Source organism: Poecilia mexicana, unplaced genomic scaffold, assembly GCF_051168715.1.
Source record: "Poecilia mexicana isolate PSO_F unplaced genomic scaffold, ASM5116871v1 scaffold_20, whole genome shotgun sequence".
Lineage (NCBI taxonomy): Eukaryota > Metazoa > Chordata > Actinopteri > Cyprinodontiformes > Poeciliidae > Poecilia > Poecilia mexicana.
In genome coordinates, this window is record NW_028263389.1 from 12,990,925 (window position 1) to 13,003,886 (window position 12,962).

Consider the following 12,962-nt stretch of genomic DNA (forward strand, 5'->3'; position numbering starts at 1 on the left):
AACTCTGATTTGACATGCACGGATGAGCAGGAACAGTGCGCTGAGACCTGTCAGATGTGATCTATGGAAATGCGAGCTTCTCTAATCATTGCACTCCATCATTGCGTCGGTGCACGTTTGGAGAGGAGCGCATGAGCTTTGAAGCGAGAGGTGCCGAGAGGTGGATGGGCGTGAGGGAAAACTAAACGTTTCGGCGAGTGAAGGTTTTACCTCTTTGCTCCCTCTTTCAGGTCGACACGGGAAGGGAGGAACTTTCCCACGGCAGTTCCAGTTGCCCAATCGCAGCAAGGATTACGGCGAGCGTAAGAAATCACCTTTGCTACAAAGTCAACAGATTCTTGTGCTTAAATAAAGAAAGCACAAAAACATTGCGTGTTGGTTTTCATTTTAAAGAGTTCTTTTCTGGAACATTATGGCAGGTTGTCGAGATTGAAGCAATTAGCGGTTCCTGGCTGGAAAATTCGAAGTTCTAACAATAAGATCTTGGTTACATATCTTGGAAAGACATCAGACAAGATAAACTTGGTGTGTCAGTTCCATAGTTGCCTCCTGCTTTACACAAAGCAATGACATTATTGGTGGGTAATCTGAATATACATCGTCTGGGCACTGTTCGGAACCATACGCACTGAGGGAACCATCTGCTCTCTGCGCCATTGGCGTCTGGGAGCTGACCCCTTCTGAATTATAATTTTTCTACTTCAACATTCCCCCCTTTTTTTTTTTTAGCCCCTGACGAAACACTTCTCTCATATAAACTTGGTGCATTAAGTGTTGCAGCGCTTGTTCCAGGCAGCTGCAAGTAATTGCTCACTCTGAGGCTAACCTTGACTAGCTGTGATTTATGTCTCCCTGTGGCGAACCCAAACTTGTATAAAAATACAGCGGCCTTCTTCCTGTCTAAAGGGAAGTGGGACTGAGTGGTGAGAGACTCTGGCCGGCGTTGAGTCTTGGCCTCTAATGAGTAACAGAATGAGAGAAAATATAAAAAAAAAAAAAAAAAGTCACCAGTGTGTTTCTGCTTGCAGGTCGCAGGACGCTCCCGCGCAGCTTCATGCCCCAGGAGAACCTTTTCCAGCTGGTTCCCTCCAGTCGCACACGCAGCTACAATGGTGACAGCTCGCTGACGTTCAGCGACCTGCGCTCGCTGGGCCGGACTGCCGACAAAAGCTGCCAGCGCGGCACAGCCAAATGTGAGTAGAGTGGCCTAACCCGAAAACGTCTGTGCAAGACTGTCTTCAAAAAACATGTGCGAAAGAGACAAAGTGAGACCGCTGCAGGTAAAATTAAGTTCCTGACGGTTTTCAAGACCTGTGATTGGAGTTACTGCACATTGTGGGAAAACTATAGAATTCAAGAAAAATGTTCTAGGGCTGGATAAGTATGGAAAAGAAGCAAGTATGGGGAAATGTTATTTGATATCCTGTGATCTAAAAATTCCGTCCATCCGTTTCAGAACTTTTCCTCTTTTTTTATCAGTGCTACGTTTGATGAACAAATCCATCTGCAGATGAGATGTGATGTTTGTGTGTGATGTAATTTTGGATGCAAACAAGCAGGTGACTAAAGGCTGGGGGTAATGTTTGCTCACTGTGTGAGGCGAGCCAAAAATGGAACAAAAAATCTGTTTACAATAATGATAAAAAAAAAAAAAAACAGCAAATCTTCACACTTTAAGTTGTAACTCTGAACATCTGGCTTTTTGTAACCATTTGTTGCTTAGTTCCTCTTTAAAAACATAAATAAATATTATTTTTCTTAAACACTGAGTTAATTAGCCTCATAAACTGATAAAAACACAGCCGTGCTTTAATATTTAAGCAGGTTTTTTCAGCAAAGCGCTTTCCGTTAACACAAGTGGGGAAAACCTTGAGTTGTTACGCCGAAACGGCTAGTGCCAAATCAAAGATAATCCGTTCTCCCTTCAACCCTCCGTCAGCCTTATTTTAATTCCTGGTGATGCAGAGTGTGAAGGAGCAGCAGTGACGTACAGTAATGCCGTAAGTCTCCACAGGCATAATTCCTCTGTGATCGACGCAGACCTGTCCATGTCGCAGGCTCCCTGATCACATCTGCAGTTTGTTCAGAAACAGCCTCTGTCATCCTGCCAGAGCTCAGCTCAGCAGTCTGTGGTCGACGTCTCCGTCTCGCTGCCCTCACCCACGCACAACCAAACTAGTCTAATGCGGCCACAAAAAAGCAGCGGGCTAATTCCAAAACAAAGTCTCAGAGTCTGGGACTGAAGCGGATGAGCGCTGCTGTGACGATCTTTCTTAGGTTTTGACAACTTTGCGTCGGCGGGTCGCGGTTTTCACTGCCTGGCTGTCTTATCTGGGGTTTCCCTGAATCTGAGAGGGTCTGCGGTAGGAGCTCTTCGACAAACCAAGGTGGATTTGACATTCCGTCTGGGAGGGTTTTACTGTCTAAGCAGTGTTTTATTGCTTTGGAACTCGGCGCTCGCTCGGATCGGTTTATCACAGTTCCGCTGTTGCTGTCTGTCTTCGAGGGGCTTAGTTGGCAAAAAAAATAAAAAATAATAATCCAGCGGTGGGTTTTCATCATCTGGTGTTGTTTTTCTGCAGCACCACGGGCGCCAGTCAACTGGCGGCAGGGAAAGCTCTTGGGACGAGGGGCGTTCGGGGAGGTCTACCTCTGCTACGACGCAGACACAGGCCGCGAGCTGGCCGCCAAGCAGGTGCCCTTCGATCCCGACAGCCAGGAAACGAGCAAGGTGAGGTTTGTGCGCAAATGTGTTTGGAATAAACCTACTGGATTCTTTTGTGTGTGTGTTTTCTCTTTTGCAAAAATCTTAATAAATGTAAAGATATTAAGTGATCGTTTTTTTTCTGTAGGAAGTGAATGCTCTGGAGTGCGAGATCCAGCTGCTGAAGAACTTGCGTCACGACAGGATCGTACAGTACTACGGCTGTCTGCGGGACCTGGAGCATAGAAAACTCACTATTTTTGTTGAGTTCATGCCCGGGGTGTGTATTCTGCCACCTAGTACTTATGCTTGTGGAATACTGTTTTTCTTTTTTTTTTTTTTGGTTTTGTAGGAACTTTGAACATAATAATGCTTATATTTACATGACAAACATGAACTGAGCATAAACTTTTATGCTGAAGAGAGCTGCTACACTTATCTTCAAAGGTGAGGACTTGGTGACTGCTGTGTGCATATTCTGGTTCCGAGTCATAGAAGAACCTGACGCTAGAAGGATATCTTCTTGATTTTAAAACTTCACTAGTTCCTTCCATTTTATGTAGATGAGCTCTGAGCATTTGACAGCCCAAAGGCATTAAATTCTGCACACAGAGCTAATTGTATTGTGAAAAGAAAATGCTTTTATTTTGAAGGTGACTCCTGTGGTTCCACTGTTGGGTTGCTACTTTAGTGCCCTCATTCAACAGTACATGCTCCTCGGTATCTTTAGTATTAGTTTGCACATTAAAGGTACTGCAAAGGACTGTTTAGAATGCAAGATTAGCTTGGTGTTATTTCCAGTCGTCATAAGAAGGCATTTTGCACGGCAATATGATATTCATACTGTTGGATGGCGTTTCACTGATTCGGATAAATCAGATTACGCAGCCATAATTGCTTCCTTTTTTTTTTGTTTGTTTGACATTTTCTTCGAAGTAACGATTATTTACAGGAAAAGAACGTTTAATTTGTCCACATGGCTTGTCTGATTTTATTAAGTTACGATGCCTATAATGTATTAAGCAACAGACATTTTTAACTAGGTGCCCATTCTGCTTTAGAGTTAATATAATCTAGCTGTCAAAAGTGAAATTTCTTAGAGTTGTGTGTCTACACCCCGGGTCTGTTGTTGCTCATCAGTGATCGGCTGCAGACAGAGGTCGACTCCTGCTGGGGGTTTGCAGAGACGAGCAAATGAAGCTTCAGTTCGATGCTTTCTGTGGTTTCTTACTTTTCTTGTGCTGACCTGAATCAGGATTTCACTAAGTGGGCAATAAGCAACCTTGTTGCCCTAGATAGTGGCTGTGCTTAAAGGCATAGGCCTAATGAACTATAATTACTATATTTCAGATCTATGTGATTTTAAACTTTATTACTAATGCTAAAGCTGATATTTCTTTCACCCCTAATCTTGGGGTGCATCAAAGCTATTCCTGAACTTAATCATTTCTGGTCTACAGATGCATAAAGACACAGTGAGTACTTTGATGCACCTTTTGAGTTGACTAAAAATCACATCAGATTAAGATTGTAGACATAAGCTGTGATGCAGAAATGGGATAGTTATGTATCTGCTTCATTTTCAATAGGATTTAAAAAAAAATAGTACCGCTATCAAATAACCCACATCTGGCTTTTGTCTTATTTGCCATTTTACTTTAGAGAGAATTTTTTTTTTTCAAAAACTCAAACAAAACTGGAAATCATTAATAACCAGGAAAATTTGGATCAGTGCATAGCTACATTAGTTTGCAAATAATTAGTAAGGAAAGCTAAAGTATGTATTGTATTTGAACTGTGGCTTCATTTCAAAATGTTTTTGATGATGACTTATGAGGATCCTCAAAAACACTCTGCACAGCGTTCGTTTAAATCTCGGCTGTTTTTTAAGAAAGATTCCTGCAGTCGATTTCAGCTAGAAAACAATTTGAAAAGCGTCACCAGCTGTCACCAAACATGGTCTCAGTGGTTAATGTGAGCAGAACAGCCTGTTTTATGGGATCATTTTCTGTGAAAATGAGCTCTTTAGCGAGAGACTGTCGCCTGTTGATCTTTTTTTTTTCTTTCCTTTTTTCTATAATTTCTCGGTCTTAGTCACACATTGTCTGGAAATGGAAACGTTTATAGTGTGTTGGAGTTGGCTGATGTAAGAGGAGGAGGTGACAAGAGGCCAAGGTTTTGTGGGTCTGTGCTCGATAAAACTTGAGTGGCCCGGGGAAGGAGCCGGTGGTTCAGAGTGGGAGGGCTAAGCTTGAGGTTTGTCTTAGAGGTGTGTTGTTGACAGCTGAAAGTAAAGAGAAACATGTTTTTTTTTTGTTTTTTTTTTTATCACATCTTAAGTGGTATTGGATCACACCTTCACTCCGCAAAGATTTCCTTTGGAAGAACTCAAAAAGGGAACTAAGACGCTGTTTGATCTCAGCATCAGACAATCCTCTTACGGCGCTGTTTACATATTTGGGTTTCGTGTTTGGAATTTGGCAGCGAGGCGCCGTTTCCATTACAAAAATAACTCTTGTTTGAGTGTATTGGTAGCTGTGATGAATCTCGCTGCGAGCGTGATTCATTTTTCCACATGTTCTCATAAAAGCTGTTGTTGCTCTTTCGCTGTCCCACCAGGGCTCAATAAAGGACCAGCTGAAAGCCTATGGGGCTTTGACGGAGAAGGTGACAAGGAGATACACCAGGCAGATCCTTCAGGGAGTTTCCTACCTGCACAGCAACATGATTGTGCACAGGGACATCAAAGGTAAGTGAAACCGGAATCCTGTAAAGGTCAAAGGGGAGCTTTAATTCGATGTATGGCTTCTAAAACTTCGGAGAAACTGAACCAGTTGCTCAGAAAACTATAAAATTTTGAGAGAGTATTCATTCCCCCCCACAATACATCCGCAAACCTCAACGTATTTTAGGGGGAATTTTGGTGGTAAATCAACACAAAGTGGTGCAGAGTTTCCCCCAGAAAACTTGCTAAGCCCGGTGGTGGGGGCGTCAAGGCAGTCCACCGGCCGTCCACCGTGTTTTTGTATTAAAAGATGTTAAGTTGACAGAAAATATTAAAGTATTACTGTGTAATTATACGTTACAGGAAAACATCTCCAGTGAAATGCTATTTAAACCTGCAACTAGTCTAAAAACAACAAATTTGCACTTCCGTTTAATCCAAATTAAGTCAGCAGCTCCATCAGGCCCCCAAGAGCTTCAGGGGCCCCATAGACGCTAATATTTTAAAACAGACCACAGATACATAAATGTAACACTTGTTTATTGAGATTATCAATACTGTTAAACTTGATTCATTTTCATCATACTTAAATTAAAAATTTTAAATTGTTTAACATTTAAATGCAAGATTTTAAAGAGCTGGCAAGTTTACTTTGTAAAACTTCAAAGAACAATATTCATAGTTAGATTGTTTTGTCACCATAGCAACAATCTGATGCTGTGAGTTTAATCCTTGAATTTACAAATACAAATTAGTAAACTGCAATTATAACTTATGGCTTTTTAGGCTGGCCATTTAAGCTACTTCCTTCTGCCATATTTCACTAACTAACAGCTGTTAGAAGTGCTGATGATTTTAGCAGCTAGAGGGGCCCCTAAGTCAAAGTCTGCGCAAAGGCCTAATGCAGCCTTCGACCGGCCATGCACAATGAGTAAATCCGCTTCAGTAGTTGTTCCATTTCGTGTCTGTTGAGTTTGTAATCGTCACAGAAGCTATTCTGGTTGGTCGAGTTTATGGGACTCGACCGTGCCTGACGGTCACGAGTTTCTCAGATCTCCGTGCGGCCGCGCGCATTAACTCTAAGTAGACAACGCATTTGATATGGTTTGATGCATCGTGTAACCGGAAAAATAATACTAAACATAATAATAAAATAATATAAAATCAGCGTGATGCGTGACTCCGAGGAGAGCGCGAAAGCTCCTCACGGGCTGACCCTGCATGATGAGGTTAGCGCTGCTCGTTATCCACAAACGCTCCGGCCAACCTGGACCACAGACATGAACCTTACAGGGATAACGGACACAGAGCCACTAGCCGCTCTGCTAGTGAAATGCTCAGAGCAACAGAGATGCTTGCAGCCCGGCTTTAAAAAAGTTTTTAAAAAAAAGCAATTTTTTTTTTCTCTCTCGTTGAAACGTAAACAAGCAACGCTTAGCCTGGTGGCGAGGCTAGTAAAGCATGGCGGGCCAGGCTTATAATACACTGGGGAAAACCCTGGTGGTAATAGCGAAGTGGAAGGCGATGCGTAGTTTTCCACACGTTTTACAAATAAACGTGCAAAAAAAAAAGTGTGGCATTCTTTTGTATTCACCCCTTTTTACTCAATCACTTTATAAAATCCTGCAAAACTAATTGTCTTCAGAAGTCGTCTGGTATTTGGAGCATAAAATCTACCTGTGTATAACTTAATCTCGTTAACACGCACATAAAGTTGACGTTAACAGACGTTCTCTGTCCAGTATGACTGAGCGTGAAGCAGTTTGCAAAGACGGACAAAATTTGCAGTCTATGATAAGACTGCAACTAACAATTGATCTAGTAATTGATTATTCTATTGTTTATTTGGACAATTAATTGTAACATTCTCCAGATTTTTTTTTTATTTAACCACTTCAGGCTTTTTCTATGCAATACTATAAATAATAGTATAATAATAATAATTGGATTGCAAAATGTACCTTACAGGATTTTTCTTATTACTGAATTTTAAGCTAAAACTATGCTACATGAAAATTTCTAGGTTGAACATATTTACAACGTTTTTTTTCTTATCTAAGCTGTAGGTATGTTTTGTACAGTTTTGACTTAATTGATTCTGGGTGTTGTTCTTTAACAGTTAATCGTTTACTAAATTAGTGGACAATTATTTCAAAAATCAACTCATTCTAATTAATCTGATTAATTGTTCCTGTCCTAGTCAAAGCTAATACCCCAAAAGACTGCAGCTCTGTTGGCAGAGAAAGAACAAATGCTTGCCACACTTTTAAGATTCTTTTTATAAACCACTTATCATTTGCCTCCGACTTCACAAACATTCGCCACTTTCATGTTGGTCTGTCAGAAAAAAAAATCCCACTTTTCAACATGTAAGGTTGTTCCCATAGTTCCTCTTTTCATTTCTCCTACTCAGAACGTGGATGGAAAACTGCACTATTTTAACATCTCCTCTGCGGTATATTAGGCTTCACGCTGGTGAAGGTGGCCAGTCTAAAAATGCTCGACACCGGACGGAAAGGCTTTGGTTTTTCTGCCCGCAGCTTTGGGAGTCGCTGCTTCGTTAGGCCGCAGCAGCCAAGAAAGAGGGAAACATCCCGTCTGGTTTTGTCAGTAGAGGGAAAAAAAAAAAAAAAAAGATAGTGGGTCACCCGGGACGCAGCCAGGCTCCATGACAGCACATGTGGGTGGGATTTTCCACTTGGAAATGCTCCACACGTTTAATATATGGCGTGAGGTCAGTTCGCCACACAAGAACATCGTTTCCCTCAACAGAAAATGTCAGCTCAGGTGGTATGTGACTATAGCTTGAGACTTTTTCTGAAGCTAATGTTTCAAAAGAAGGCAAACAAATGGAAATCCCTGAGTTTTCAGACGATTTAACGTCAATATATGTGCTTGAAGATGGAAGCAAGCAAGTCAGTGTTACAGTTTTAGCTTCCCAAGTCACTTCTCTGCGGCTATCTAATCCCTCTTTGGGTGTGGAGGGTGAGCGGCAAGTGGCTCACGTTAGTCACTGATCAAACAAGTGGCGTGCCCAGAGGAAATGGGACGGACATGTTGGAAAAGTAGTACGGAAGTAGGGGAGACGGGGCTGAGGTCTGATCTGTCTCACGTGGAGCCGTTTATTCAGCATTCGAACTTCTGATACATACGAGCCCAACTTGGCAATCACTTTAAAGGGAGGGGAAAGTGGATGATGCATAAATAGGAAGGAAAGTATGCATATAATGACAGCCTGAAGATCTGAGTTGGTACTTTAAAAGATAGCCTGCCAGATTAGTCAGGCTCCGGACTTCAACCGTTCCTCTGAAGTCAGTCGACGTGCTGGCTCGGGTAAACGAACTCTCCGTGGCAGCTCTCAAAGGAGTCGTGAGTAGCTCTGAGCTCGTTTTGTTTGGTCCCCGTCAGGTGCTAACATCCTGAGAGACTCCTCTGGGAACGTCAAGCTCGGCGACTTTGGAGCGAGCAAACGGATCCAGACCATCTGCATGACTGGAACAGGAATCAAGTCTGTCACTGGCACCCCCTACTGGATGAGCCCCGAAGTGATAAACGGGGAGGGATACGGCCGGAAAGCTGATGTTTGGTAAGAATACCTTCGGATGGAGGGCAGAAAGGAATGATTCCCGGAGGGGATATCGATCTGTTGCGCACTACAATTATAAAGCAGCAATAAATGCACTGAAATAAACTTTTGTTAAAACTGTGCTGTTGACGTTTTCTGGCAAATTGATGTGAACACATTTTGTCAAATGTTATATGTTTTTACTGTGTAAGTCAGAGAACTGCTGGGTGAGTATTACAGGTTAGCTGTGGTATTCAACACAAAGATTTGAAATGGATGATTTAGTTTGTTTATGGGCACATAAAACTGGTATGAAAACTAAATATGCAAAACTGTAAAAATCACCTCTAACTTTATACTTTGCCAAGAAGAACAATTTTTCTGGTGACATTTTGATGTAGATTTCTAAAGCGTAGGCATTTCTCTTTAGATTTAATTTACTTAATACCGCCTTTCCACCCAATCTGTATACCTGGCCATTTTTATTCTTTAAATGTAGCTAATATGGGCACTTTTAAAAGGTACTGTAAATGGCTCAATAAATAAATAAAGCTACAGTTCCAAAAAAGGTAATCTTTTGTGGAAATTTGTGGGTCAGGATTTATTGACATATAGCTAATGCAATCAATTGTGTAACTCAAGATAGTCAAGGTCAGCTTTAATTTTATAAATCAACAAAAAATGAGTGACAAATCAGCCAAAGTGCAAAAAATAACTTTAAAAGACCTTTCTGACGTCTAAAACTGTATTTCTTATTTTTGCTCCATATTGTACGATGCAGCGTTTTATGATGAATCGAGCATGTAAAACTAACCTGTGTTCCTGTGTTGTTCTTCTCCTTCAGGAGTGTCGCCTGCACTGTTGTTGAAATGCTGACTCAGAAACCTCCCTGGGCCGAGTACGAGGCCATGGCCGCCATTTTTAAGATCGCCACCCAGCCCACCAAGCCCATGCTTCCAGAGGGCGTGTCTGACTCGTGCAGGGACTTCCTGCGGCAAGTGTTTGTGGAGGAGAAGTGGCGCCCCACGGCGGACATCCTGCTCAGCCACCCGTTTGTCCAGAGTACCTTCTGAACGCTGAGGGACCCCTGACAGAGTTATCCCCCCCCTCCGTGCACTGCCTGCATGGCCGCGGCGGTCCCGGCTCCTCCTCCCCCTCTTCCCGTCGCCCGGTTGCAGGGTTCAGCAACACTGCAGCTTCCCTCCTCTATAATCGATCGGTGTCTGCCTTGTCCGTACTCCTTCAGTTCTCGACGCCTGGCTCAACACAGACTGTTTACTGAGAGGCGAGGCTGACTGCGATCAGACCTCCAGAGTCATCTAAGGCGTCCGTCGCTGGTTGCCTCAGAAACGGGCCGCCAAGGTGGCACTTCAACAGTCTCAAAGGATCCGGGTCAGCATTCTTCAAGGAGAGAGAAGGAAAAGTGGCCAAACTCGGAGCACAGAGAGGCTTTAAGCTTTCTGGGGTCTCTTCTTCGCCCGTCTCACTGTCTCGCTGCAGCGTCTCCACCATGAGTTGACTTTGTGACTGACTGGTGACGCCGCTCACATCTGATAGTACTGTAACTTCCTCATCAGCTTAATACAACTGAATGAAATTAAGATGGAAAAATATTTTTATACAACACGCACGGTCATTTTTAGATCCGATTTCTACTGTCACCTTTAAGACAAATATGATGCATTTTTGTCAATGCCTTACAATAATGATTTGTAAGTATGAATGTCTTTTTTTTTTTCCTAACAGCCTTTCCTTTTTCCTATTAGCACTCCAAACCCCATTCAGAAGGATTGTTATAAAGTTGCACTTTTGATATCATGTATTGAAACATTTACATGTGCGAGATAATCAACCGAGGAGATATTTTTCTAATATTTTTATTTTTTTTTACTATTATTTTGATATGTAAAGACAACCAAACATTTGCAACTATGTGCAATGTCTCTTAAGCAATAACAACACTTCTGTATGAGTCAGAGACCGTCATCCCATCTTACCCGTCTGGTGAGCCTCGTTCCATTTTTACGTTGGCCAAAGAGGATTTGCAAAACATGCAGTATTAGTCACAGCGGACTTTTTTGCCACCTCAGAGCCCTGAAAGCCTTTTGTTTCTCCGTTACGGCAGCTTTGTGCACTTTGAACTGCACAGACCAAATCTGATGCATTACGTTACTGTGGTGTTTTAAATGTTCGCAGGGTTCCTAAGCAGCACGACAAACTTTCAGGCTGAAATTCTTAAGAGTTCTTGGTGCTTTTTAGCTATTTTTAAAGTATGAACTACAAACATGGTGTCAAGTTTAGACAGTAGGCAGGATGAATGGATGGAGAGATGGATGGCTGGATGGAAAATTAATGGCTTGATGGTTAGACATGTAGATGGACAGTCGGATGCATGGACAAATGTGTTAAGATGGATGGTAGAATTGTAGACCATTCAGTTACCAAACTGATAGGCTGATGGTCAGATGGATAGACAGTTTGATGCACAAGCGGATGTATGGATTGATGGAGTGCTTGTAGACAATGGACTCGAGAATATAGTCTAAAGTCTGCTGATTTGGAAAATACTAAAAAAAGAAAAAAAAATCCATATTTTTCCAGACTGTTAATAGGAACCCTGCATTGAAAAAAAAACAGATTGAAGTTCTCTTTATGTTTGTAAGTTCAGTATCAATCCAGTGAGCCACCATGCCTTCCTTTAGCTCTAGTCAGATGGACCACTTTACGAGCTGACAGCACATCTTGCTCTGTGTGACTCTCACAGAACCAAACTGTTTTCCTTAAATGAAACCTTAGGGACAAACTGACGTTGGATGTAGCTACGATTTGTTGGCGCTTATGGAACGATCAAATGTTTTTTTAAGCCGTCTCAGTGCCTTATCTGTTTCTCTTTGTAAACGAAAAATCTTCACTGCCAAAGCCGGGAGCTTCCCTGTAAGGTTGCTCTGTTAGAGAGCACACCCAGGATTTACTTATTCTGTAAATACCTTGTTCTGTGCTTTTGTATTAAATCTCTTTTACTTTATAGACAGATCTAATTGACTAGAGTCTACGTTATACAGCAGACTACTGCAGCTAAAAGAAAAAAAAAAAGAAAAAAAAACAACTTGCCACAAGAGTGTGTATGACTGTCTGAGAGCTGGCAGGCAATATTAAAGGACTGGAAGGCTTTTGATTGACACAGAGCTTGTTTTGTTTGAAATGACAAAGCCTTGAAACATGAAATGTATCAAGTCATCGATGTTTTGTACATTTAACTTAATAAATCTAAGGTCTAAGACTGTATTCTGTTTTATTTTTTTTCCTCCATCTTGTTTCTGTTTCACCTTCACTGATTACATCATTTTATTAATTGTTTTAAAAGAGATTATGCACAAAACAAATAGTGAAAACAAACAGCATAATTAGCCTTATTGTTTGTTGTATAATAAAGCAAAGCAGCATCAGTTATTTTATTTAAAATGTAGTGTGCTGCCATGATGCTGTGGTATAATTCAGGATAACAGCTGACAGAAAGTCCTTATGGGCTGTAGCCATACTGAACTGCTGTCTTGCATGTTAATACACAATTTGATCACTATGTTGTTTTATGCAACCACTGCACATTATCGGTTCAGCTTTACTGCTATTTTAAGTTGATTGTTTTTTTTCAAAACACATTCGAGAAAATTGAAAAGTGGACGAACATTCTGTTTTTATTTTGTAATTTTACAACTTTTTTTAAATAAATGATTGATAATTAAGTAAGGGACTTGAAAGATAATAGATATGGTTGAAACTAGATGATTTTTAGACAGTAAAGTGGATCTGACTGGTGGTTTTGTTGAAGGCAGAGCGTCTCTGTTTCTGTGGAGATCACAGTTGAAGTTGGTAATGATCTGCACAGCTCCAGATTCTGACCAGTAAATAGTTTATTTAGTTCATAAACATCAGAACAACAAGAAGTTCATGATTTACATTAAGTTAAA

General features: G+C 41.4%; 1 protein-coding gene across 1 annotated transcript in view; it reads left to right on the forward strand.

Annotated features, from left to right (window-relative positions):
• The window catches only part of map3k22 (mitogen-activated protein kinase kinase kinase 22), a 42,801-nt gene extending 30,522 nt beyond the window's left edge, over positions 1 to 12,279 (forward strand). Inside the window, exons 12-18 of the mRNA XM_014992456.2 lie at positions 231 to 302; positions 1,029 to 1,193; positions 2,583 to 2,731; positions 2,853 to 2,984; positions 5,324 to 5,453; positions 8,838 to 9,015; positions 9,839 to 12,279. Of these exons, the coding sequence (XP_014847942.1) occupies positions 231 to 302; positions 1,029 to 1,193; positions 2,583 to 2,731; positions 2,853 to 2,984; positions 5,324 to 5,453; positions 8,838 to 9,015; positions 9,839 to 10,067 (1,055 nt within the window). The 3' untranslated portion in view covers positions 10,068 to 12,279. The remainder of the gene's footprint in view (positions 1 to 230; positions 303 to 1,028; positions 1,194 to 2,582; positions 2,732 to 2,852; positions 2,985 to 5,323; positions 5,454 to 8,837; positions 9,016 to 9,838) is intronic.
• Positions 12,280 to 12,962: the final 683 nt, after the last annotated feature.